We start from the raw sequence: 24,484 nt of genomic DNA on the forward strand, positions 1-24,484 counted from the left end.
TCTGGGTAACCATCCACCACCCAGCTTTTCCAAATGGGGCTTATTTGCTCTTCTCCCTTGCTGAATAGCAGTGTTGTAACTATACCCATACCCTGGCTGGGTGATAAATGAGTCCTGGCCTGGCTGTCTGGCATTTCTATTCCAGCCAGGTGCAGAAAGGTTGAACACAGACCCTTACACACTGACCCAAACCAAAAGGCTTAACAAGATGCAGCCCTTTTGCTCAAGGCCACATTAGTCAGCAGCTGAAGGAGTCCCCAAGCCCTGTAAGCAGTGTGGTAGTCTGGTGTAAAAACCCAGCTGTTTCAAAGTTCCACAGAGTTTTGCTAAACACAAAGAGCAAACTAAAATTATTTCTTTGGGCCTTGCTTGAGCGTTCTTCTGCTTTTTAGTTCTAATCTTTCTTCTGTGAGCAAATGTGCTTCTAAGTTTTCAATTCAGTAACAGTGAAGGAGACAAAGGAGTTTTAGTTAGAACCTAATGGCACTCATGTTTTGATTTGCTATACCAACATACCTGTTTAATTCTGCCTTCCTGCCCCAAATACTGCTTTAAAGACTTACTAGAAGCTATACAGAATATGAAGGTTTATTTCAAAAGAATACATTTGCAAGAATACACATAAATGCACTCAATGTAACAGTACCTTCTGCAAAAATAGGTTACATAATACCCAGTAATGAAAGAACAAATCTTATTTCTCTACAAATTAGAAAGCAGAGATAATAGCCTGGACAACCTTCAAAATGGAGGTTATTGTGGATGTTGTGAGAAGTAGCTAACTTTAAAGCATGACACCACAGAGCTAATGTTGGTAAATCAAACTACTAGCACACAGCTGCAAACTATTCTTTTATACAGGATTAACAAATATTTTGGTTCCAATTTCTTTTTACACAGCTCTAGTGCCTCAGGGAAAATGCTTATCAAAGATACACAAAAACTATCCAAAATTACAACGTAACTATTAAAATGCCTCCAAAATTGAGAGGAAAATAATCATGTTAAATTAAAAAAATTTAACCAGGATTTCCAGATAAGATTTCCTGTTCTTAATCAGAGAAAGTTTACAAGAGATTTCAATAAGTTATCTTGAAACCAAGCAGCTGTAGATCTTAGAATCTTCGTGGAGGTCCACCTTTAAATGGCTTAAATCCTGAGCCACTTCCCCTCTGCATGGAATTGCCTGTGATCTGTACAACTCTATTAATGGGTGAAGAGTTACTGGAAACAAAAGTTTTAAAAAAAGTGTTATGATACATATCTAAACTCCTGGTGCACAGGTAATAATGTTCTTACATCTTTTATCAGTCAACTGTTAAACTGTAAGTCTCAAAAGAGACTTTAAAACATGCAGGAAGAGACTTTGCAAGAAGTCCCTGTGCTGCTGGACCACGCTGCCAGCAGCAATACCCCTGGGGAGCCCTGTGCTGGCAGGGCAGGTGGGGCTGAGTGTGTGTAGCAACCACAGGGAATCACCCTGCTGCTACTGACACTGCTGCACTTCCTAAGGACACCAAAGCTTGCCGGGGCTCAGTAGGGAATGGAGAGGAAGGAGTGGTTTCTGTACCTTGTATGTGGAGCCATCATGCCCCCTCCTCCACGGCCATCTCCCATTCTCCTTGTGTCATGATAGCCACTTCCTTGAGAACTAGGTCCATGCCATTCTTTCCTTGGTCCAGTTTCACGACTGTGGCGTTCTACAACGTGTCTGTCCTCGTTATAGTGCTGGTGAGAAAGCGACAGTCGGTCATTCTCAGAAAGAAAGGGCTGTTCTATCTACAGCAAACAAACTTTTCAAGAAAATTAAGCTTAAGCTGATAAAAAAAACCTAACTCCAGCACCTTTTAAGATTTCAGTCCATAGGCTGCTCACACATGTTTACAATATTCCTGTTAATTCTAGGTAACAGAAACTTGTTGCAACGGCAAGTGTGTGGGTATGGAGGGAGTGAAGTTCCATGAACTCATACTTTACTCCCAATTCTGCCCTGATCTCATGATCACTGGCATAAAACTCAGTAAGAAGAACATTAATACTTTTTAAATGCTTCAGGATTTACTAGCAGGAGTAAGTTAGTCTGTAGTCTTTTCTTTAAAAGTCTTGCAAAAGGATTTTCTCTCAGTATTACAAATTACAATTACAAACTGCACTGAAAGTAGCAGGCAGTGTATGGTTAAGACCCTGAAAAGGTGATGACAAATTCTCAAAAGCTTAATTGACTACTCTCTCAGGTATTTTTCTGATCTATCATAAAGATGCCAGACAAGGAGAATAGGGTAATTTTTCTGCAGTTTCTTGGGTTATTAAAAAAAGAACCTTAAACATAAAGAAAACTGACTTGAAAACAGCCAGAATGCTTGTGAATCATTTTGATGATGCTGTATGGTCATTTTTCCAGCATGAGTCTGCATTTTCCAGCCTCTCCTTCATGCTCACAAACACAAGAAGGTGACTCACTTGTCCTCCACCTCTCTCTCCCATCACGCCCCGTTCTCCTTCCCTGCCTCCATAGCTGGAGGCGCTGCTGCGGCTCCCGGGAGGTGCTCCCCTCATGTGGCCGGACACTTCCCTTCCCGACCGATCTGGCCTCTCGCCTCTGTAAAAATTGCTTTCATCAAAATTTTGGTTTCAGTATAGTTGAATTGGTACCAAGTCATAGCACATGTAGACAGCAGAGATTCCTGTGGTTCCTAGCAACCTGCATCTGACTTCTTAGAAACATTCTTTTAGATCTGTGTGGCTCTTTAAATAATTATAGCTCACATGTTACTCGTTTACATCTGCATTCTACACAAAAGCCTCCTTAACTCTGTGTTAAATCCCATCTAGGTACTGGATGCAATTTAGTATTTGCTAACCTACAGATTTCTTCGCATGCTTTTGAAAAGTGATGTTGCCATTCTTTAGGAGGGGAGGGTCTATTCTCTCTTAACGCACTAATTCTTGAGGGATTGCTACTATGCATAAATTCTACAAGAATCAGTACTTTCACTGGTTAGTCAGCAAATTTACCTGCCATCCCGTTTGTCTGTGCTTATGCTTCCCTCACTCTTCCAATTTGTTTGCCTAGGTGGGTTGGAACCAGTTTCTCTGGGATGTCGGCCGTGTGGAATTTCTGGTCTGTCATGAATTATCACTGTTCTCCTTTCATCTCTGTCTCCTCGCACTTCCCGTCTGTCTGTGTCCCGGAGTTCACTTCTTGGCTGTGGTGGTTCATTTCTTCTGGACTCACTGAAACTCTTGGGATATCTCTCAAACCCCGGCTCTTCTCTTCTTGCTGTTGGGCGGGTCTTTTTTGCCTCCCCTTGATTTACAAAACGATCTCGCCTAAGTTGTTAAAGTAGGAAAGAGTCATTTGCTTGTTTTCCATTTTCACCTTTCTCTGCACATGTAAGCACAAGCATGAGGATATAAAATATCATCTTTGTATTACTTGTTTGTTACTATATACGTTGAATAGAAATCAAAGATACGTCCCAAATTGTATTTATTTCTACAATTGTAATTTTGAGCTTGAGTTCTAACAGCCAGTTAAACATTTCTTTATGCACTTATTTGTTCCTACTTTGGCCAGTGTAATTTAAGCAATTATGGGGCTGCCATTTTGCCCAGTATGGGCAAAACAGAGGGAATGCTAGATTTCTCAAGTCAGAATTGTATTTACAATTCTAGTTCACTGAAACCTAAAAGTAGAAGTCCAGAAGCTACAATTATGTGATCTTAGCTTTTTAAGTGGTTACTGGAGATGTTTAATGGAACCATGAAGTTGCATCTGGAACCAGCATTTACTGCACAGTTAATGGATTCTGAGGAATGCTCTTAACTCTCCTTCAATCAGTTGCTTTTAGCCTTGCTTCTTAAGGAGGCAAGTTACCAAGTTGGACACAGGAAATCCATGAGAACTTATGACTAAATGTGAAAGAGGAAGGAATAATTGCAAAAATCCTTTTGAAATGTCTCACAAAAAAGGCCACCAGGTAGCTAATTTAAAGCCCTTAGAGAAAAGCAATTAGATTCCATGATAAAAGTGGCCAGTCCTGAAGAAATGTCAGGACAGTACTCCAATTCTATTACATCAGAACTGTATAAAGCCTTTAGCACCACGTTCAGTTTTGAACAGTTAAGAGTGAAATCCACAGAGATACTGGCAGACAAATACCTGCTCCATTATCTAAACTTACCTATCAAAAGAAGATGATGGAACAGAAGAACCTTCTGGATATCGGCCTCGTTCTCTGTGATCAAAGTCATTGAACCTGTTCTGCTGGCGGCTGTAATCTGAGCCATGGCCAAAACGTGCATCTGTATCAAGAGCCATCTTCTTACTCTCACTCCAGTAAGGATCATCTCTCCTTTAGCCAAAACAAAGGAACCCTCATCAGTCATATGAAGCCAAATCAAGGCCTAATACACAGAAAACTGTTGAGAGTCAGTTGTCTATTTCAGAAGATGTTCATTTGACCTTTGGAAAGCCACTGACAAAGGTAGACTCCTTAAGAGTAGTGGACAAAACCATTTAAGAAAACACACAAAACTAACCATCCATTTAGCAGAAATATGAATTCTTAAAGTAGAAGCTAGAAGCTTCAACCATTAAGGCAGAACAGCTTTTCTCAGCAAACGCTCTGAATTGTGTTTTTTTCACACAATATGAATTAATTCATGGCATGCTTCTCTAATTTCAAAGCTCCCTCCTACAGATAAGGAGTGTTTCATGTTTGTAATAAACTAATGTTAAACCAAACAAATACCAGAAATCCAGTTCTTCTGTGAAGACCTGCTTCAGGTACAAATGCATTTTCAAGTCTGATACAAGGCTTGTAGCTGTTTCTTTTTATTATGCACTGCAAAAAAAAAAAAAAAAAAAAACAAAACAGTTTGAGAATTACCTGTGATCTACATCCCGTGGACGTTTCAAAGAATTCCTCTTTTCCTGTTCATACCGGAGCTGCTGCTGTTGCCGCCGAAGTTCCTCCCTCTCCCGTGCAATTCGCTCCGCTTCTTTTCGACGTTCCTGCCATGAAAGAAACCACAAGCAGAACAGGTCTTTACTAGAGATACCCAAAGAACAGTTAGCAAGGATACAGACCTATCCCTTGACATTTTTCTGCTAAAGGTTATCTGATAAAATTCATCCTTGGGTAGCATCCAAGATTAAAGAGCACAGGGAATTACTTCTCTAAAAAAGCAGACAACAGATCTGGAGATGCTATTGGCTGTTACATAGAAATGTGTCCAGGTAATTTCTTGTATTACTACTGTATTTATTGCCCAGAAACACTTCTTGAAGTTTGCAGTGGTATTCTATAGGAAAAATCTAGTACAATTATGAAGAGTGGTATAGGCAAAATGATCCATTGTGCTTCATGTTTAGAGACTGATTTGTATAGCTGCTACAGTAGCAAGCATTTTACACCAAATTACTCCCAAGCAAACAAGATAAAGATTCCTGTTGTTGTACATTGTGGATTATGTAACGCGTGCTGGTTTTCTATGAAAGAAAAAGGGCTGGGTGGAAGGGTGAAGAGCAAAATTCCCCACAAGTGCAAACTCTGCCATCCCCCAAAAAGCTCCTCCACAGTCCAGAGCCCAACTGCCCACCTGTTCAATCCGAACACGCTCTCTCTCCAAACGCTCCCGTTCCATCCTCTCCCTCTCCAGCTTTTGCCTCTCAATTTCAAGTCGTTCCCTTTCCCTCTGCAGGCACTCTTCTCGCTCGTGCATTATTCGTATCCGTTCTCGCTCGCGGCGCTCTCGCTCAGCAATTTCTCTTCGCCTGAAGAAAAAAAAAAAAAGAGGTAGCAGAAATTCATCTAAAAAATGTTGTCATCCAAAGCTAACATCACCTTAGGCACAGACATTAAAAAACTATTTCAGAGTAAGCTTTTCACAGAAGTCCTTGCGCCAGAAGTCTACTCCTTTTAGCCCCAAGTAGCCGAAATGGTTTTAGCTTATCTACAGAACCATCAGCAGACAACTGATAGGAAAAGTTATTTCAAGAATCATTTCTTGATGTATTTTATTCTTAATGTGGATTTCTCATTTGTCATGTGGCACACAGTAACAACAGTATTCAGTAGCCAAGAATATGATTGGATCTAAAAAATAAATGCTATTTTAGCTCTTGTCCTCTTCAAGCTAACAAAAAATTTACTTGTGGTTTTCTGTCCAAAAAGTAAGACAGCCGATCATAACCACTCTGAGTTGCACAGGTTAGTAGACTCATGAACAGCTTCATTTTCTTTCATCTTTCTACCTCCCATAGTACAGCCTAGAGGAGGTGCAAAAGGCATTTTCTCCTTTAAGGTTTATGTTTGCTGGGAATTCCTTTGTTTAGGATTTATTTCCCTTTGTTTAGGGAAACCCAGCTGACAACACAGCTCATTTTAACTGCTCTTTGCAAGCTTTTGGCCATACGAAAACAGCAGAACAGAACAGTCTAGTCATTTGGTCCTTCTATTTAAAGGGTCAAGATTGTATTATGCTTGAGTTGTCATTTAGATACACAATGTTATGGTTAAAAACAAACCAGCCCTAAACACTACTTTGGGCCCTGTCTCCTAGTCTACCTCTCACCTTTTCAAAAAGAAAACTGGCATGCAGTAACACTTATGAGATACACCCCCCACTGAAACAAACTCTAAGCTGTGTGTGTACATGTATAGCTATTAAAAGGTAACACAAGAATTTTGGAGTTTGTTAATTCACATAAAGATACTGTTAGGTAAAGTACCAGACTTTAACATCTGGTTAGGAGGCTTGACAGAATGCATTCTGATTAGATTTCTAAATATAGTAGCTGATCAATTAATGTATAAAATAGCCTTTAGCAAGAAGTTGAATTACTACCTTCGCAGTTCAACAGCTCGTCGTATTCTTTCCAACCGAACCATGTGCTCTCGCAATCTCTGTTCCTTCATCTTTTCAAAAGGCAAGATATCCTTTCTACCCCTGTATTCCCTGAATTTCACTTTATCTTGAATAATACGTTCTTTGTTCCTCAATATCTGTGGCTATAGATAGAGATTACAATGGTTATTTCAGAAGTCTCATTCATTTAGGGAGATTTCTGGATGTTATGTTCAAGTATCATTAATGACTTAGCAATCCCAAAGCATACAAAGCTTCTATCTAAGCTTAACAGTTTGTGATAGTTTATTGACTCTTCAGTGCAAATATCAACTGCAAGGTAGGATCAAATAAGGTAAGGATTGCATCAAATCTATAGATACTTACTTTATCAAACCTTCCCCTTCTAACTGTCCTAGTGTGGCCTTGGTCTCCTTTTGTTTGGTCTAAAACTACAACTTGACCTGGGCTTTTACCACCTAGTGAAGGGGGGAAACAAAAAAAAAAAAAATAAAAGGAGGTTTAAAAACACACACACACACAACTATCTCTATTTGCCTATTATAAATTTTCCTTAGTGAATTCTAAATCTCTGAAGTGAACTGGTACTGGTAGGAGAAGCATACCAGCACATGCCTGTAACTGAGTATTAGTATAAAGTATGGAAGTAGTAAATGTGTTACTGGAGTCTAAAAAAGAACAGGTGTTTAATTGTCTGGTTTCCAGTAAGAGCAAGAACATGCCCCCAAGACAAGTCAGACACACAGATTCAACAGGAGGAAATATGGCTATATGGCATACTTATTCTTTTCTTTTCTTCAGTTTTTTTAGTGGATTCTTGATTAGGGCCACTTGTTCCATTATCACTCTTCTCATCTTTACCTTCTGTTTTCTTGGCTTCTTTACTTTCTTTTTTTTCAGATTTCTCTGATTTCTTTTCTTCTTTTTTGGTTGATGGAGTTCTTATTAGGAAAAAGAACACATAAATCCAATGAGGAAAATTCAACTTAGAGGATTTTCACAATTTCAGAAGATGTGAAATTTCTTACTTGCTGGCTTTGTCACTTGATGCAGTCTTCTTATCTCCTATGCTCCTACCCGAACTAGATTTCTCATCACTTTCCTTCTTCAATTCTTTTTTGGAGGGATCACCCTTCACCTATTTTTTTTTCAAAAGCAAATAGGTTAATACAGATTCTTGTAAAAGATGGTCTATTTTGGGAAAAGTCTTCATGTTATGAAACCTACTTTCTCCACAGAGATTTGCTGTCCGTGCAGCTCTGTTCTGTGCAGGTGTGCAATACATCTGGCCACTTCTGTGCTAGAGGACATTGTTACTATGCCGTAGCATTTTGCCCCTGGGCTTCGTGCATTTGTGACCACCTTTGCACCAAGTACCTATGCAAACAGGAAGAATTTAGGTTCTGAGAGAAACATTTCTACTAAGGAAGCTATGGTATTCCAGTAAGATTTTTACCCTAGTATGTAAGAAAACTAAACAAATTCACCCCAACAGCAACATAACTCCTGCCCCATTAGAAAGACTGACTGACACTCCCAAGCTATCAAAAGCTTTGAGAACTTTATCCCAACTTGCACATCAAGGCATATTAATGCTTGCATCCTGCTTTGACCAGTCACCTCCTCATGCCCATTATCTAAATGCTTCCCTTCAGTTATTGTCGAAATTCATTCACAGAAACACCACCGACCTGAATTTGATGGTTCATCTCTGACAGATGAACCCCCACAAAAAGTCAGCAGCTGCCAATTAATGGCAGGAACATATAAGCAATATTATGTAGTAACTTACAAAGGGAGCCAATTCTTCAAAGTCATCTAGCAAGTGTGTCAGTTAAGCCATTTTAGCATTCAGCTCTGACATCTGCTTCTTGAGAAGGTGTTAAGCTTTGTGTTCCCCCACCTTGCTAGAATTTCTATAGCCACTGAAGCCAGTCTTTTTGCCATAGTCATGCTTTAAAGGCAACAATTTTATCTTTCTAGCAGACTGTCATGGTACAGTCATTAAGTATTTCCCAATCAATTTTAAAACTGGGAAGCCATGTAAATATAACTACCAACCAGTTTTACAGAGAAAACAGCCGAAGTTTCAACAAAATACACTCTCAGGTGTCCACACTTGTGAATGCATTAAATAAAATCGCCTAATAAATTAATTAGAAAAATTAGATATGCAATAATAAATACACATACTTGATATTCACAGTGCTCAGGTTCTAACTAGTTCCCAAGATACAATAATGCCATTACCTGCACAGGCTTACACAAACACTACAAATTCACATGGTTATCAGCAACTCCTTTGGGAAAATGACAACAACCCTGGGTTTAGAAGACTGCTTAGCTTTTAAGATTTCCGCATTTTTCTATGGAATTTGTATGTTTAAATTAACCAAAACTGGGAAAACAGACTTAAATTAAGCAGCCTGTAAAAAAAAAAATCATTAAGTCATTGAAAGAGTCCCTAAAGGATCATACATTAAATGTCACATCTTTTTACCTATTCTTCCTATTCATAAGCCTTCAGAACACATTTTAAAAACAGTCTCCCAAAGCAGGATGTTCTATAAAGACTGTTTATATTACGATTTTATCATTTAGTACTTTATCTCGCACTCATGGTCAAACGCAGTTGCTACAAAGGAACATAGCCATCATTACTTTAAAAGTCAGTCCTGACCAGAATATTCAAGTATTTGTGAAATTTCTTTTATACTTATCTTACCTCCACAGGAAGAAAAACTTCTTATAAAATGAACATATGGTTCTTCCTGTAAGCATACACTCTTACTGCTGCAAGTATGGGGTTTTAGACTGCACTGGCCAGACATTTCCTCCAAAACCTTTATTTAAATCAAGTATTACTCAATTTGTGTAACTGAATAGAGGAGGGGGAATAGACACACACCACACACATGGTATCACACCCCATGAAATACCTTTCCATATTTGCCAAAGAGATTTTTCAAGTCAGCAGCTTTTGTGTTGGAAGACAGTCCGCTAACCCACAGGTTTCTAGTTGAACTTCCACTGCTACCACTAACACTGCTCGCGCTTCCTGAAACAAGTTTTACAAAACAGCCAAAAAATTAAGGAGACAAAGGTACCATGAATATTTAACTGAAGTGTTGCTGAAAAGAGAAACGTAGCATGTTACCTCTAAGTAATTGTTTATCTGGTTACCTTTCTTGAAAAGACTTCTATAGAAAAAAAATATATATGCCACAAGATTTCATTCATTTAACCATGTATTGAGACCAACAGCTTGGCTAACTTGTACCCAAAGGACAAAGACAGAAAAATAATACAAATCTTTAATAAAGGCATGCTTTACCCCTCATTTGGGTATGTACATTTAGCTTCAATATCTGGCTTTTATCATTAGCTTCCATCCAAGAAATTTTTTTCGTACAGCATTTGTTCTCTATCATGATGTCTGTACACTGCTCAAGTTACCAGAGACAGCAGCAAGGCAAATACAGAAGACTTAGATAATCCCAGCCTCCAGAATCATGTGGTCAATTTCCACAACTTCTTGAAGTATCGGCTTCATCCAGAGCAGATTTTTAAAAATACTACTGGATGTAGAACTGGATACAACCTAGCAAAATTATTTCCCACATACTAAGGAAAATACTAAATAAAAGCTGGAAAAACATTATGTGCCTTAAATACTCCCCCCACCCCATGTATTAGGTATTTTTGCAACAACACAGCAATAACAACTCAAGAGACTCATGTAATCTCACTCCCAGTATCTTTTAGTCTTCAGTTAGGTAGTTCAGCTTGTTGTTGTTTGCTGCTAAATGTATGAACTGCTTTGGAATATGTTAAAATGCAGCCAGTCCTACAGGCAAGACCAGAACTGGATCTCTGGCTTGACAGATGGAAAATCTGGTGATGTGCAGTTTTAAAAGGTAATTTAACCATCTTGAGAAAAAAAAGGATAGTTTTGTTTCTTCAATGCATCAAGATTAACCAACAGAAAAAGGTAACAAATTTCAGTTATGGTCATACTAGGGTTATCTTGATATTAGATTAGATATATAAGGAAGAAATTCCTCCCTGTGGGCCCTGGCACAGGTTGCCCAAAGAAGCTGTGGCTGCCCCATCCCTGGAAGTGTCCAAGGCCAGGTTGGATGTGGCTCAGAGCGACCTGGAATAGCGGAAGGTGTCCCTGCCCACAGCAGGACATTGGAACGAGATGATCTTTAAAGTCCATTCCAACCCATAACGCTCTATGGTTCTGTGATACACTTAGAAAAATCAGTAAATATCATTAAACAGCCACTGGCCTGGCTTTAGCTGTGTATATTAGAGAAAGCCTTACAACAGTTACTATTACAGTTATCACATATACTACATAAATGAAGATACATGCTTACAATGAAACTGAAAGCAGATTTGCTGTAACTGTCATGAAAAGACACATCTACAGAAGACCCAATTATGTCTGCCACAAAAATTTCCTCTCAAACTGAGTTATGAGGTAAAGTTTTATTCATCCATTAGTGTTATGCCAGAGATTTTGTGACAAAGGTTTTTGGCAGAAAGGGAGTAGGTAAAATAAAGAGACACATGAGCTCACACAAATGCATTTGTTCAACCATGAAGCATCAGTATAACCGGTGACATTAATGTGCTCTTGAGCTCCACTCTTCAAACTTGTAATCGCAATACAGGGTTTTATGGAACCAGATGGAAACGCCAAGGCAGAAAAATAGGTTCAAATTTAATACATTGAACAACCACAAGCGCAATTTTGCAAGCTGGCATTGCACTGTAATACTTGGTTGAGAGTTCTGTTTATTTAAAAATGAGCTAGAATTACAAACAAGACAAAAAAATTCCTTGGCATTACATTTAAGTACTTGCAATTATTTTTTGCTTGTTTTGCTGTAAATTACAGCAGGCGTATCTGAGAAAATTATAGCTTCTCATCAAAACAAAGACTTGGGAAATGTTAAATGGAATTTGCTCCCAAAAGCATTTTTGAAACAGGAGAACGTATCTTCATCAAGTCTTTACAGTAAGTATTTTTGATCTTATGACAAACCTGGCATAAGGAGAAACAAAATATATGGACACATACATATAGCAAATGATTACTGTACCTCTAGCATAATTTACTACAGATGGCTGAGTTCAATCATATAAGCCATTTTATCACATCGCAAGCAATTTCTCCATCAGGAAAGCATTTAGGGTTGTATTGTCTTGAACTAATTTGTAATAGTTACCTTTATCATCCTTTGATGTGGTCTTGCTTTCTTTAGATTCCTTAGTAGAGCTAGAGAAGCAAATTAAAAAAATCAGAAGAAAGTTGAAACTACAGAATTTGGTGTTGCATTTTATACTACTAACACTAACAGACAAGTTAACATTTCAAAAAATAAAAATGAAAAAGGGCCAGACTGTATATTTGAACAAATGATTCCCTTATGGATTCTTGCACTGATTTTCCCCAAGATGCCTGAAGATCTAGATTTTCTGACAACTCTATTCAGTGGATATATGGCAATCTTCTCCAGATTTCAGGACGGGGACTTGACTTCACTTTGTGTTCTTAGAACTGATAGCTGTTCATTACCATCATCACAAGGACATTTAAAAAAATCGTCAATTTGAAAAAAATAAATAAATGCTGACAATTCGACAATGCAATCAGTAGGACATAGTGTCTATACGAAGATCTTGAATTTTAAAAAGTAACTTATGGCGGTCAAAAAACCTATAGGCAGGAGCATAGGATACTAATTATAAGATTCTTGCTGCTACCCCCTTAATGTAGAGTGATCTTATTGAATGCTGGTACTCAGTATCGTAAAGAACTGACATAGAAAAACAAACCTCTTTGCTTGACCAGAGGCCCCAGTAGACGAGGGACCTTTCTTCAAAGTATCCTTTTCTTTGTCTCCAGATTCTGCTTTCTTTGAACCTTCTCTGGCTTCCTTCTTGACGGGATCACCCTTCACGCAGTCTTCCTTCTTACCATCTTTATGGTTCTCAGTCATCTCATAGTCCTTGCTTTCCTTCTCCAGGCTCTGTGAAATGGTATCCTGCACATCCTTTGGCTTACTTGCTTCAGAATCTGTAATTTTCACATTTTTACCTGTTTCTAGGAGGTCATCACCATCAAAATCCAGAGTGATGGCATCTTCGGCCTGGATTGTAACCGATATGTTATCATCCTCAGCTTCTTTCACAGAGGTGTTAGCTTCCATCTCTTCATGAGCCGTGTGAGCAGCCTCAGCTAGGCTTTCTTCTGAGGGAAGAGGTTTAGATACTTCTTGTGTACCATCACCAGAACCTGCTTTATCTAAGAGGATTTAACAGGAATAAATATGGCAAAACAAGAAGTTTAAACAATTTCATATGCATAAGCTAGAATAGGACCTAGAAAATACAAAGCCAGTTATTAGCACTGATGGAAGGTTAGAAAAAAACACAAGGTGTATTAACACAAATATAAATCCTTTACCCAGGATCACTTATTCTTCATGGCAAAACACATTTTCTAGAGACAAATACCAAAACATTAGGAAGGAGAATATGGTTCCATCCTGGAGATACCCGTTCTTCATAAGAAGTATCCATTTTCCAGTTTAGGATTTAGCATTCCAGAAGAAAATAGTTGCTTTGGACGTTCACAGTTTGATTTAATCTGTCTTTGAATCTTCCTGGTTCCAGAACTTCTAACATTTCGCAATCCGAAAGAATTACAGTCTTGGAGAATTCCAGCCAGTCTTCCACGTGGGTGTTCTCTGTTCCTTTCCTTTCCAAGCAGTTGCTTGGCAGTCAAGTGACTTGTACAAGGCTGCTGCAGAACATGGATGGGTGAGCCTTAATCCAGAGTTCGTAGACAAAGGTCCTCAGTCTTCATCCACTGGAAAGATTTTCCATCTCAGTCCCACAGAGACATCTCCAACCGTATTCTTGGATTTGCGTAGATGAGACATTTCCGCCATAGGGTCCCTCGTAAACACGGAGTCTGTAGCTTTATCCTGTAGCTTCAGTAATGTGTTTATTCCATCTTGCGTAAATTGATGGTGTTCCATGTCCTTTCGAGTCCACAAAAATGTAGAATCCTTAAGACTTCTGTCCAGGAAGTCTGTTTGCCCAAATGCATTAGATTCCTTCTACAGTTTCACTAATGAGCACAGCTTAAAAAATGGTAGCCACTCCACAGGTTTTCAAACACTTGTTTTACCATCCTGTGTACAACTGGTATTTCTAAGTGACAGTAAGCCAGGCATATGATGGTCCATACATTTGTGGGGTGCTCAACTTCAGTGTGAGTGTGTAGCATTCCACTCAACTAAACATCAGTTACTGCAGTGCAAGTTGGAAGCTTTGGCATCAAGACTTACCGTATATTAAAATCAGAGTCCTTGAATACTATGGGTTTTTATTAAGAATCATAGTATTACAACTGTATCATACATCCACCACAGTAACTGATAAGTACTGTAATCAACTCTTAAGAGTAAAGTAACTCTTAGGAGTGAAATAAACTGACTGCAGTGATTCCAGGTGCTGAGCTCAATGAGGAGACAACTGATACTTAGTGCTGGAGATAAGCCTAGTATTAGTAGAGACTGAATGTTACAAGATAAAGTTGCCTGCTCTACCAGAGTAAGACCTCTGAACTCTATTAAACTTTAGACATACCTTTGTCATTTTCTTCATCTTCACCATCCTGCAAGAAAAGGAAGTCAACACTAAATGTCTCCTATTTTGAAACTTTAAGCAGAACAGTTCGTATTTTTCACAGAATTTCTACTGTATGAAGGCAAATACTGAAATGAAAACTGTTTCCAAAGATTATCCAGGAACCAAACCTTTGCATCTCCCTTGTCAAATCACTAAAAAATGTTATGAAACTTCTTTATGAAACAACTAGGTATTTAACTGCAACGCTTGCAGTTTGCAGTTGGTTGGGACATGCAGATACTGTCTTACCCTTAACTCAATGGGACATTTCTAAACTATTCCACGTCTTGCTAAAGCCTTCAGAACAGATGTCACACTGCTGACTGCTGCTTTCAGAGAAATGCAAGCAGCCCGTCACTAGCTTCAAAAGCTCGAGAGAGAAGTCAGAAACTAGGTCGCCTCCCTCCGGTAAGTACTTAAAAATTAAACTCTGATTTCAATAGGTATTTACTTCTTTCTCATTAATTTTACTGAGAAAGAGATGCTGTTATGACTCATCACTTTTCAGACATCAGTTCCATGTAACTCAGAATGAATTTCTGAACTTAGAGATATCAGACATCACCAAAACACCGAAAAGCAACTCTAAACAGCCATGCCCTGTTCCACACTCCGGACATTCTCTAAGGGCAAACTTCTACATTAAACAGAAGTTCTGAACTCCTGTACAGGCTGTATATACTACTACAGTATCTGACATAGCCCTCTGATATGTTTTTAAGGGAGTGTGAAACAGTCTTTGTGAAGTCTATGCACTGAACACTCCCAAACTGTAGACAGGAATTGTGTCTTTAAATAGGTCGACTCACTTGGTATCACAATTATCTGCAGTATTAAATATTTGAATGAAAGCTTCCCATACTGTTTACCTTTATTGTCTTACATCATCTGACTCTAACATGCACACTGGAACAGAAAAACCAGTCTAAAGTGATCTTTTCCAACTAAACATACATGAAAATCAGCTTAACAGAATGGAATTAGAACTCACATGGACAGCTGGAAAAGTGTAATCTTCTATGTCTGGACGTGCATTTTCCTATAGAAATAGAAAAGGGACTTGATTAGCAAACTATAAGACACTCAAACATTCAGAAGTCAAGAGATTCAGTTAACTCAGAAAACATGTAAGTGGATACACAATGTGAACATCAACGAGCAGTTCTCCTGATGTAAATAATCTGAACACGGAACTGTAAGTTCACTACTAGTACAAGGGAAAAGGACCACTTAGGAACTAACTCTGTATGGACTCAGGTAGAATTTTATCAATCAGTGCCACATTTGTTTCAGGACTATTCAAATATAAACCAAGGCAAATAGAAAGAAAAGAGTAGAGTAAAAGAAAAAAAAAAACCCTATATTTTAGAGATAAGCAAGACAAACTGAAAAACTAGTTCTGACTTCCTAGTAACAAACACTAAGAAAAATGTACATTTTGCTGATAAAAATTCATGTAAAATATAGCCAAGTACCTGACTTTCGGAATCCTTCTCCACATCTGTTGTCTCTGCTGGCTCCAGGTCACGGTATCTTTTCCTTTCTGCAGATGGTAGTTCTTTAGAATTCAAGTTCTCATCGTCAACAGATTCTTTGAAGTCCTTCAATTCATCATTTCCATCTTGATCACTTGCATCTTGAGTCTCCAGTTCACCTTCCTTTTGGTGTGAACACAAATACTTGGTATAACTGAAAGTACTAGCTTTATTCTGAAAAAATCACCGCTAGAATCAGTGTTTCACTGGTGGATTTATTATGTGTCTCACGCACATAATAAAACTCATAGTATGTTTTAAAAATCCCTCTGCTTCACACCCTTAGGCATCACACTGTGAATACAGTAAAAACAATGCTCCAAATTTCCACATAAATTACCACAAACAAAATGGAAACTTTTTCATTAACTGAAGTCAAACATTGACCTTAAATACAAAATGGGAAAAGTTTTTACATACTTTTATTACCTTGACAAAGGAATCCTCTTCTACTGAAGCATCACCAGTCAATTCATCAGCTTCCTGCTTTTTACCTGAAATCATGGGATATGCTGTGACTAGACCTGCTATGTAGAGCACACTTCTAGCACTGATTATGTGTTTGGCCTTAGTTTATTACTCTCTACATGTTCCAGTTTAGCTGGATTGTTCACTACAGTATAACCCTCCAAAAACTGAGTAATTTTTAAGGCGATAAAATATCAGCTGAGTGAGGATGAACAATCAGTGCTGTTCAATAAACAAGTGGTTATATCCAAGTTAGAGATTTTAATACCAATCCTTCTATTTTGAGTGACAATGGAATTCAGGAGAATATTGAACTATAAACTAAACATTTCTAGAATTACCTAGTCATTATGACTTTGAAAAGGTCTTGCTTTATAGAATAAGTAACATCACTGAGAAATTAGGTTAGAACGAATGTCTAAAGATCACCTAGTCCACCCAACCTCCTGCTGAAAACTACAGTCAAGTTCCAAAGATGATGGAAGGGCTCAGGGCTTTATTTAGCTGCAGCTTTGAATATCCACAAGCATGGCAATTACAAGCCTCTCCAAGCCACCTTTTTCAGTACTTTTCATCACTAGAAGATGAAGTGAGACAGAAGAATTGAGTAGGTGAAGCCCTTCTGCTTTCTACATATGCTTTACTGTACTAAGGGCTTGTTTCATTGAGGAATTCTGTTCTTCCAGCACAGGCACACTCTTCTCTATTAGAGATGTCTCTGTGGGGATGACGACTAGACACAGTTCCCTTTGGAACCCACTGCATTTCCTTAATCTTCTGAAAAACAAGACCTAAGAACACTAGATAGAAACATCTCTACACAAACACACCCTTTGAAGAACGTCCTCTCTCTTTGATTCAGTCTATCAAAGATTAGCCTATGCAACAGTTTTCAGTAGCACAAGGTACAAAAGCAGTTCTGTTAGGACGCGGCTTTACTGTATCTTCTGCTGAAACTCTGTGCCAATTCAAATGCAAATGAGATGGCAGTCATAATTAGCACTTAATACTTCATTTTTTGGCATCGAATCTTCCCTCCTCCCCATATCCTCTAATGAATGGCTAAATCAATTCTATAATTATTCCAAAGGAATAGAAAAGAAAACCATAAGCCAAAGTTTGACACGGTATGGACATCTCTGCTAGCTGAACTACTCAATTTTTTCAGCCATTAATTTCCATGGTCTTTCATATACAGTTCTTAAATTGCATTTCAAAGCTGGAAAGTACTCAACTACAGGGCAAGAAGAGACACTTGTTTTGGGTTTGCTTGGATTCCAGTTGGTTTTACTCATTTCCCTGAAAGGCAGCACTCTGACCATACTCCTAGAAAAAGTACATTGTTGTTTTCAGTACAGGCACACACTGATCTCCAGGAAAAGGCACTTGGCAGAAGCTATTTCTGTGACTGAAAACATGAGATTCAAACTTCCAGATCTAAAGTCAGCATCACTGATTTTACTTCACTTAAAACAAACAAACAAACCAACACACAAAGTGTCTCATTTTATACTTGTAATGCAATAGGTTTGAGAGATTTTGGTGCAGAAAGCCAGCTGCACAGGCATACTAAGGGAAGCCAGCTCTTCTCAGGAAGAGGACTTACATTGGAAAGAACAGTTTCTGATGTGCATCACAGCTGATGCCTGAAACCAAGACTAACTCATATTTTGTGTTAGCTTTTTAGCATTCTATGATAGAATCTACAGACCCCAGGTATCTTCAACATAAATAAAAAGCAGTGAGAAACAACAAGGATTTCTACAGACAATCAACTGCTTTCTGTTTTACCCCCTCACATTTCAGTTTGTTTGTTAAACCTGAAAGACCAAGTTTTTCCTGCATCCTATATCCAGCTAAGCATACACAGAGACAGGCAAGCACACACAGTAGATGCTCAACACATTCAGCAACTATCTAGCATAGACCATCATGAAAGCTATTTAATCATTCATTTTGCCTGAGGAAATACGGCAGGTGAACTAGAACCAAGGCCTTATAGGGAACAGAAAAGAAAACCAAACCAATGACAAAGTTACCTCAAGTTAGCCCCACCATTACGCAACAGCAGCTAGAGAACTGTATTTTATTGACCAGTCCTCACCAAGAGCAAGTTACAGCAGTCAGTAATGAAGCTAGTTGTATCTTTTCTTAGCTAATATATTGAGTAATGATTTCATTAGCCCTTCTTTACTATGTCTGCTGTATTTGTAGCAAATCCCATTTGCTCTGAGTACCAGAGGTATTCCCAGGCATAACAAGACCTTCACTTTTCAGCTTCAAGCCAGAAAGTGGTATAAGTCTGCTCTCCCTCTCAAGTTCTGTGTTTCAGGTTGCTTTGCTCTGGTTAGAGTATCATTGCTCAAAAGTGGCACTTCAAGGTTCTGATACAGATGGTTTTCAGATGTTGGTACAGTAACTTGCCAAAAAGCCAGCATCCACAAAAATTCAACATTTGTCTGACTGACTCTCATCCACCATGGGCTACTGAAAGGCACACCTAGCTCTTAAATTCACATAACTAAAATCAGATTGCAACAGATACCTTGCAAAAAATAACTGTTTCTCTGTACTTATTCAAGACCAGTGTTGATGTGATTGAAGGGTAAGTTAACAAACAGAGCCAGAACAGCTGGACCTTCTGCAGATAACAGGTGTAGATGGTCTCAAGTCACACAAGTTGTCAACACCTGATACAATTTCTGTACAGGTTTATCCACGCAGTGTCTGTTGAAAATGTGTGTATGCAGCATTCACCACAGATCTGGGTGCCTAACAACACAAACACTCGTTTACCTTGGAATGATGGCACTCCTTTACAAGCCATGCTCAATCCCTTTGCTGGCAACAGCAATTGCTACACACCATAAAATTGCAACAGACTATTACACAGAGAACAAATATTCTCCTTATAAGTACGTAGAAGAATTAGAACATCTTTAAAATGTTGGTATAACATTATGCAGTCTAGCTTTCATTTCATTTAAGCCCTACAGTAGCATAAGGTTATCCTACCTATTCATGGTCCTCCACGTGAGAAATTCAGGCTACCTGAGTGTTTACAGAATTATAGAAGACTGTATTCCAGACAACTCTTGAACTAGATATTTGCATGTCAGGCAGGAGCAGAGTGACATACTCATCAGAAAATTTTGGAAGAATTAAGAGTTTGTATTTCTTCTGGTATTTCTGCTGAAACTCTCAACAGGGTTCTGTCACACCTAATGCTAAAGATTCATCAAAAACATGGGATAGGACATAAACAGGAGATAAATCTTTACAATGGAATAAACTATAGCATTAAGAGTTAGTGCAATTTGAAATGTCTCATTTGCCCCAATATTAAGAAAAGTAAATAATCCTTCTCTATTTCTGTATTCTGAAATGGTATCATGAGGTACAAGAATATTTAAGTCTTCTACTGTGTCTACAAGATACAGTTCTTAGTCATTGTTTTTAGAAAGAAAGGTCTGTGAAAACCAAGTGTACAACTTAGTTTACTTTGCTTTGTTCTTATATTTAAGTAACTGAATGGTTTTAATAAAGAAGTCAAAATTATCTGGGCAACAGTACAAGCCAGCCACCGTCAGTGGTCAGCTTTTGATCCAAGAAACAGTAATGTCAAACTGGAAATTCAGTTGCCAACTAGATTGTTACTTGAGACATAAACTAACGGGGTAGCTAACTGACCTCAGAAACTTGTAGAGCAGCAAATAAACATCTTTGCTCACATGAATTCTGCAAGGTTAAAAATTATCAGTCTAAAATTTTTCCTTCATCCAAAACTCATCAGGAAAGTAACTTTCAATTACCAATTTTAATATTCAACAACATTTTTGACTGCAGATCCTTCAAAGGAGCATTCAAATCAAACATTTGAAAAGTATTTCATACTAGCAGTAAGGTAACTTCCTCTAGATACCAGACTAGGCAGCAGAACAGTTAGGCTTGAAAAGATAAGTTTTTTCTAAAAACTGTCATCTTTTTACAAAACAAGAAATTCATCCATAGCTACTAAAGGCTACAGTGGAGAGGCACAGCTGAGGCACTTAAAGGAGCACTTGGCATTTTTTCCTTTCAAACTTTAATTGGCAAAACCAACTGATCTTACCTGTATAACTCTGCAGTTCTTTATCCTAATTATTTAATTAAAGTAACGCCTGGAAAAAGTGTTAAATTTTTACTAACTTTGCATGAGGATTGATCAAGGATTCTTGTTGGATTACAGAACCCTTCTGAAAGCATTTTTTAAGTTGCATGAAATGAAGTCCCACTCTTAATCTTGTTAGCATTCTTCTCCCTTTTTGTAAGCATACACACAAAAAAAAAGCAAGGAAAGACAAGTGTATCATTCCCTCCCCTCACACACACCCCATTCCCACTCCAATTTGGCCTGTATCAATATTCCAGACAAGGTTTTTGGAAGAGACAGTGCTAGGCAATCGGACATCACGCTTTTTCCACAGACCCTAAGAGCTCCAGTAAAACTGGTTACAGAAGACTTTCAGATCTAAACCCTGGACCTAGCCACCTGACACACTTTGTGACTTTTTGCAAGGACAGCCTCCTTTCTTCCCTCCCACTGGCCTTTCTCTCTGGCTGCTATGAGGAGGTTTAATCATCACTTCCACTCCCTGCCCTTTCCTGAAGATGGGTTTTCTTTGTAAATTAATATCTAATACTCCTACCCTCCCTTGTACAGCAATAATAGCAGAGGGAAAATACTATAAAACTGGCAATGTAATTATTTTACTGCTGGACAGCAGTAAAATTAAAGACCCATCAGTATTAGTCTGAAGTTGGGGGGGAGGGGGTAGAAACAAGCATTAGCAAAGGCCTGGATCACTCAGCAAAATCAGTAAGGAGGAAAAACGTCTCCCAGTGAATAGCTAAAAATTAAAAAATATATTTCATACAGTTAGAAATAAACCAATACAATAAAAAAGTATTTCCCCTAGACTAAACAGTGAATTTTTCATATTCCACAATGAACTTCCCACAATTTTGGCACAAAATTTGCTCATAAGACTTTTGTAATCTAAAAAGTAATGAGGAAAAACTCCTGAGCTTGCAAAGTGAGCTGATAAGAACTTCACAAATGCTGTGTTTTCCTTTGTGGTTTACCAAGAACGCACATGTCATGTGTATGCATGATGATTTGGTGCACAGGAGAGGTGGCAGGGAAGAGCTACTGAAGCCCTGCCTCAGGCAGCAGCAGTACTGGTTGGCAAACTACCTCTGAACTACCCAAGAAACCAGTTCAAGAACATTATGCATATCATGGTATTAGTTTGGAGACTAGGAGGATAAAAAACAGGAGATAAGTGTTTGTCAAAGCAGAACATAGTGCCATTTAGAGCTCTACATGAAAAATTGTGGAAGAGTTTCCTTATTTAGCTGCCATGTAATTATTTTAATCATCAGTTACCTTTCTAAAGGAGGGAATAAAGTAATGTGACAGAAAAAAAATGAAACCACATTTGAAAGTTTATTTCCTTTCACTTCTCTAATGTGCGAAAAGTACGGAGAAGTTATTCAAACTTTCTAAGCAGACAGATTTTCTTACTAATTTCACCATTCACAGTACCAGACTGACTGAATAATCACTTTCACCACAAATCCTAGCCCATGACAAGTGACAGTGGTATAAGACTGTTCATGTCCAAAACATGCCCCTGTAGCACATGTGTGAGCATTCTTAGTGTGTATGTTCAATGAAGAACACGGTGCATAAAGCAGACAGGTCCTTTCCCAGTACTAATAGATCATGGATGCTCCCAGAAAAACTGAAAACACAATCCCAAACAAAAATCCCCCAGACTCCAAACTCACAAAACAGTATTTAAATTCTCAGGCAAAAGAAAATGGAGGGGAAAAAATCTGAAAAAAAATCACTGCCAAACAGATCAGCACAAAAAGTAAATATTAATGTCTCACAATAGAAAACCTAAAATCTCTTAATTAGACATTCCACGGTGAGGCTTCAGCACCTATTCAGAAAATTCATGTTTTTAAACCCTGTCTTCAGTAGAGAGCATGCTAATACACCCACACAACACAGTCCCCTTCAGAGAGTGACCCCCTAGCACATATTGCTGTGCCCTCATCACCAGCAGGGTCCAGCACCTGCTCACAGCTGAAGAACCTCTGCTGTTACACAGATCCTTCTGGACACGGCAGACACCCCACAGTACCTTCTGCTTCCACCCTGCACCTGCAACACCCCACATTCAGCATCTCTGAACACAGCACACTCCAAACCCCTCACAGCTCATCTACAGCACCTCAGCACACACAGCACAGGTCTCCAGGAGCTGTGAGCAGTACAGCCGCTACCTCATAATGCACATCTCTTAAGCCAGTCATTTTCCATCTATCTGTAGCTCTCTCTACATGTATTGCTCCAGCACTCCCATATATTGTCTATATACAGAGACTGAAAATAGACATGCAAGGCAAAGGATGTCTTATATGACAGAAGTTATGAAAAGTAAAGTCACAACTGCACCCAAACTACAGACCCCAGTCCTACAATCCTTCTTTAAGGTGATATATGCAAAAAAAACCTGCAAAAGAATAAAAATATATCAACAGATCCTAACCTTTGCCTTTAGTTGGTTTCTTGGTGGGTGTGTCAGCTGAAACATTTATTTCAATATTATCTGGATCACCTCCTTCCTCTTCAATAGCCTAAATGAGACAAAAAAAAAAATCCCAATTTTTAATGGCTTTCAGTGGAAAGTTGGGCAGTTTGACTTCAGTAGAAGTCTGTAAGCCAAACAGTTCTTTCAACATCTCAAAAATATTTTATAAAACGCTTTGGGTTAAACCTTTCACTTAAAGCGGGAGAAGAGCAAGGGGACACTAATAATAATGGCTGAGAGTTTCAGCTGTTAAAATGACACTTTGGAAGTACAGCTTATCAAGGATCCGCACATTTCTCTTTGGAAACGTAACACTAGAAGGCCACAACGACGTCCATAATGGCATTAAGGGCAGCTCAAAAACAGGACACGGGAAGCACAGACAGCCCTCAGCAACAACCTGCCCCGGGGCTCGCCCGACGAGCTCCGGCGCCCGGGGCCGCGGGCGGGCCTCAAGGCCGCGGGGCGAGCTCCGCCAGCCGGGGCGGGGAGCTCCGCCAGCCGGGACACCGCGCCCAGCCCGGCCCAGAGGGGCCATACAGCGCCGGGGACTCGGTGGGGCGGACCCTCGCCCGGGCACTGGAGGCACGGCGGGGACAGACCCCGCCCCCCACACCGGGACAGCGGCAGGGCCGCCAGCGCCCTGCCTCCGGAGCCGGGCGGCAGCGGCGGCCACCAGGGTGGGCCGGGCCTGCGCCCGCCGCTCACCTGCTTGAGCCGGGCGATGAGTACCGTCTTCACGCCGGTGATGTCCAGGTTGCGCCGCTTCAGCTCCGACTTGAGGTCGATGACGCGCAGGTCGCTGATCCTCTTGCTCTCGGTGGGCGGCGCCGCGGGCGCGGCGGGAGCCGCGGGAGCCCCCGCAGCAGCGGCAGCGGGAGTGGAGGCGGCGGCGGCCATTTTAGAGCGGGCGGGCGAGCGCGGCGGCCGCGCGCACAATGAGCGCGATGCCCGGATGGAGCGCGGCCGGCGCGCGGCTGTGCGCAGGCGCGGAGTGGCGCACCTGGCCTGGAGCGCCCGCCCCGCCTGGGGCCCGCCCTGCCTGGGGCCCGCCCTGCGCGTCACGGGACCGGGCCCCGCCGTGTCCCGGCGCCGCTGGCGTGCGCGGGAGATCCCGAGTGCTGGGAAAGGCAGCGGAGCTGGGGAGGGGTCTGGGGCGGCTGTCCTGTGCAGAGCAGCTGAGGAAGCTGGGGGCTCAGCCTGGAGAAGAGGCTCAGGGGTGACCTTATCACTCTCCACAACTCTCTGACA

At 39.9% G+C, this 24,484-nt stretch overlaps 1 protein-coding gene across 7 annotated transcripts; it reads right to left on the reverse strand.

Moving 5' to 3' along the window:
* Positions 1-570: 570 nt before the first annotated feature.
* SLTM (SAFB like transcription modulator) lies at positions 571-24,147 on the reverse strand. Of its 7 annotated transcripts, none has more exons than XM_039557856.1 (21): positions 23,942-24,147; positions 23,192-23,279; positions 16,551-16,615; positions 16,062-16,244; positions 15,578-15,625; positions 14,545-14,572; positions 12,724-13,138; positions 12,114-12,163; positions 9,813-9,931; positions 8,101-8,250; positions 7,902-8,011; positions 7,654-7,814; positions 7,240-7,331; positions 6,853-7,016; positions 5,605-5,779; positions 4,893-5,017; positions 4,185-4,355; positions 3,016-3,330; positions 2,461-2,599; positions 1,571-1,728; positions 571-1,224 (listed from the first exon to the last, which is right to left on the reverse strand). In XM_039557856.1, exons 1-21 carry the CDS (start codon positions 24,131-24,133, stop codon positions 1,116-1,118), a joined length of 3,057 nt encoding a protein of 1,018 aa, XP_039413790.1. In that variant the 5' UTR covers positions 24,134-24,147; the 3' UTR covers positions 571-1,115. The 7 variants fall into 7 exon arrangements, with proteins under 7 accessions (XP_039413790.1, XP_039413789.1, XP_039413785.1 ...); XM_039557855.1 differs by having other exon boundaries at positions 12,724-13,192; XM_039557851.1 differs by having other exon boundaries at positions 2,461-2,611; positions 12,724-13,192.
* Positions 24,148-24,484: the final 337 nt, after the last annotated feature.

The sequence above is a fragment of the Corvus cornix genome, chromosome 10 (assembly GCF_000738735.6).
Source record: "Corvus cornix cornix isolate S_Up_H32 chromosome 10, ASM73873v5, whole genome shotgun sequence".
Taxonomy (NCBI): Eukaryota; Metazoa; Chordata; class Aves; order Passeriformes; family Corvidae; genus Corvus; species Corvus cornix.